At 29.0% G+C, this 2,803-nt stretch overlaps 1 protein-coding gene across 1 annotated transcript; it reads right to left on the bottom strand.

Moving 5' to 3' along the window:
• Nucleotides 1-1,155: 1,155 nt before the first annotated feature.
• On the bottom strand, nucleotides 1,156-1,697 carry LOC18049565 (photosystem II protein D1). The gene has a single exon (XM_024187060.1). It carries the CDS (start codon nucleotides 1,639-1,641, stop codon nucleotides 1,156-1,158), a length of 486 nt encoding a protein of 161 aa, XP_024042828.1. The 5' UTR covers nucleotides 1,642-1,697.
• Nucleotides 1,698-2,803: the final 1,106 nt, after the last annotated feature.

The raw sequence follows: 2,803 nt of genomic DNA, 5'->3' as shown, positions 1-2,803 counted from the left end.
GGCCATTGTACTAAATTAACAATCTTGTTAAATGCATGAAATAATTTTTTTCCATGAATCCTTTAGGGTCCAATGAAAATATAAATTAATAAGTACAAGAAATACCAATAATAAATAACATATAAAATTCATTATATTTAATTAGGAGTTTTTTCTTAAAAACTATACTTTTTTTAATTAAACTCTTTTCTAAAAATATGCATCAAATAATTTGAAACTAATGACCAATGTACTTATAGACTTTTTAATCTATGTACTCTAAGCATCTGAAACACTTTATCTTCAAAGGGTAATAAATTTGAAACTATGTACAATGTACTTACATTATTTTGTGCTTCTATGTATATGTTCATAACATTTATTGGAATCTTTTGTATATATGATAACTTTTGAAATTCATGCACATGCCTAATTTGAAATATTTGTGAAAAGAATAGTACACATGCCTAAATAACACAAGTAATTAAAAAGTAATACTCGTTTTAAATTAATAAATATTCATTAATTTACCAATAAATTAACAAATTCTTCATTAATTAATAAATAACCATCATCATGATAAATTTTTTTCCTAGTTCCAACAATATCATTTTATAGAGATTTTACTGTATATGAGTATTTTGGTATTTTTGTAAGTTTTATAAAAGTTTTGTAACTCTACTATATCAAAGTAGCATTGTAACTTTTGTAGGTATCATCTGTTCGAAATTATAAAATCCTTTCTGTTAAAAACAAGAGATTCAAGGTTTGAACTTTGTTCACATGAGTAGGATGGAACTTTGGTTGACATTAAGCTAAATAATAATATAAAAAAGAAGTAGCATAATAATTAGAATTAATGCGCTGATTTATTCAATTGTGAAATCTTTCTAAGATTTTGAATTGAAAAAGTAAATAGAGTGTCCTATGTATTTGTAGTAGACATTGTTTGAGTTATTGGTGGCTATTGAATTTATAGATTTTTCAGTGTAGTGAATACTTAATAAAAATTAATTATCTTGAAAATTTTATTTCTCGAATGAAGATTTCACTCAGCAGCAATGCAATAAAACAAATTAGATGAAATTTCCAAATTTTACATTTTGAGATCGGAAAGCGAAAGAAAAAAACAAGGATGGGCAAAACTCAAATCCATTTTAGTATTTAAACATTTCATTACGTATTATTAATAAGGATGTTGTGCTCAGCCTGGAATACAATCATGAAGTTGAAAGTACCAGAGATTCCTAGAGGCATACCATCAGAAAAACTTCCTTGACCGATTGGGTAGATCAAGAAAACAGCAGTCGCTGCTGCAACAGGAGTTAAATATGCAACAGCAATCCAAGGACGCATACCTAGACGGAAACTAAGTTCCCACTCACGACCCATGTAACAAGCTACACCAATTACGAAGTGTAGAACAATTAGCTCATAAGGACCGCCATTGTATAACCATTCATCAACGGATGCCGCTTCCCATATCGGGTAAAAATGCAAACCTATAGCTGTAGAAGTAGGAATAATCGCGCTAGAAATAATATTATTTCCATAAAGTAGAGATCCAGAAGCAGGTTCACGAATACCGTCAATATCTACTGGAGGAGCAGCAATAAAGGCGATAATAAATACAGAAGTTGCGGTCAATAAAGTAGGGATCATCAAAACACCAAACCAACCAATGTAAAGGCAGTTTTCAGTGCTAGTTATCCAGTTATAGAAGCTAAAATTGCAGTCATGGTAAAATCTTGGTTTATTTAATCATCAGGGACTCCCAAGCATACAAATTCTACAAAAAGCGAGAATTGAGGTTGTTATTCTAGCATCTCCAAAAGCCTATATAAATTTTACTCTTCAAATACCTATTTGCTTACCTATGTGGCAAATAAAAAGGTGAACAAATATGATATTCTCCAAAAGACTCTTCAAATAGAGTTAATATTATTTTAATCATATAATTAACTTTTTAAAGGAAAAGTCAATAGCAATTAAAGCACTTCTCTCTCTTTCTTCAATGAAAAGTAATAAAATATAAATTGAAGAGGGAGAAATTAACTCTCTAAATTTGAAGAGAGAGAATTAATTCTTATTTAAAAAATCTTAATTTAAGTGTCTTTTGAAATTTTAAATATTGATGTGGCTCTTCAAATAAGTAATAAAATCTTATTTGAAGAGTCTTTTGGTGATGCTCTTATTAACTCAATAAATAAATTTGAAGCAATACAAACGTTAGTTAATATATATCGTTATAAGCAAGGGCAATATCGTACTCTAACAAATCAAATCAATGAGTAGTTAAAACTTAACAAATTTTGCATTGAATTCGTCAAGGTAAATAGATATTATAAAATAGTTTAGAAATGGCCACAAGCAATCAAGCATGCCCATGCTAGCTTGTATGTCAAAGTGTTGTGCCGTGCCAAACTGTCAATCTAGCATTAGTTATGCCCGGCCCATGGCCTGAGACCGAACTGCAGGTCGTGTCCCAGCAAAAGCACGCGTAGGTTTTCATTTAAAATGTTTTGTATTGTGAAGCGCTCATCAAATCCTTAGTATTATTTTGGAAAATAAATTAATTAATACTAACAGATATTTCCAGTGAACCTAGCCAATAAATTTGTATTTATCATTGAGAGTAGTGTTCAATTGTTTTGCTAAATTTTGTAAAAAATATAATTGATAATATTTGGATGAGAATATAAAATTAAATTAAAATTTAATTGTATATTACTATACATACATGTGTGGTAGAAAAATTATAAATAATTACCCCCAGTTCAACTTAATACTAGATCCAAATCCATACTGTATGTTTTTTTTAATA

This window comes from Citrus clementina, unplaced genomic scaffold (assembly GCF_000493195.1).
Source record: "Citrus clementina cultivar Clemenules unplaced genomic scaffold, Citrus_clementina_v1.0 scaffold_3, whole genome shotgun sequence".
Lineage (NCBI taxonomy): Eukaryota > Viridiplantae > Streptophyta > Magnoliopsida > Sapindales > Rutaceae > Citrus > Citrus x clementina.
The sequence above is the reverse complement of the archived record's forward strand: the minus strand, read 5'-3'. Positions and strand labels throughout refer to the sequence as shown.

Bases quoted from the DNA above. Each gene is read 5' to 3' on its own strand.
- LOC18049565 (XM_024187060.1), bottom strand. From the start codon at position 1,641: ATGATCCCTACTTTATTGACCGCAACTTCTGTATTTATTATCGCCTTT.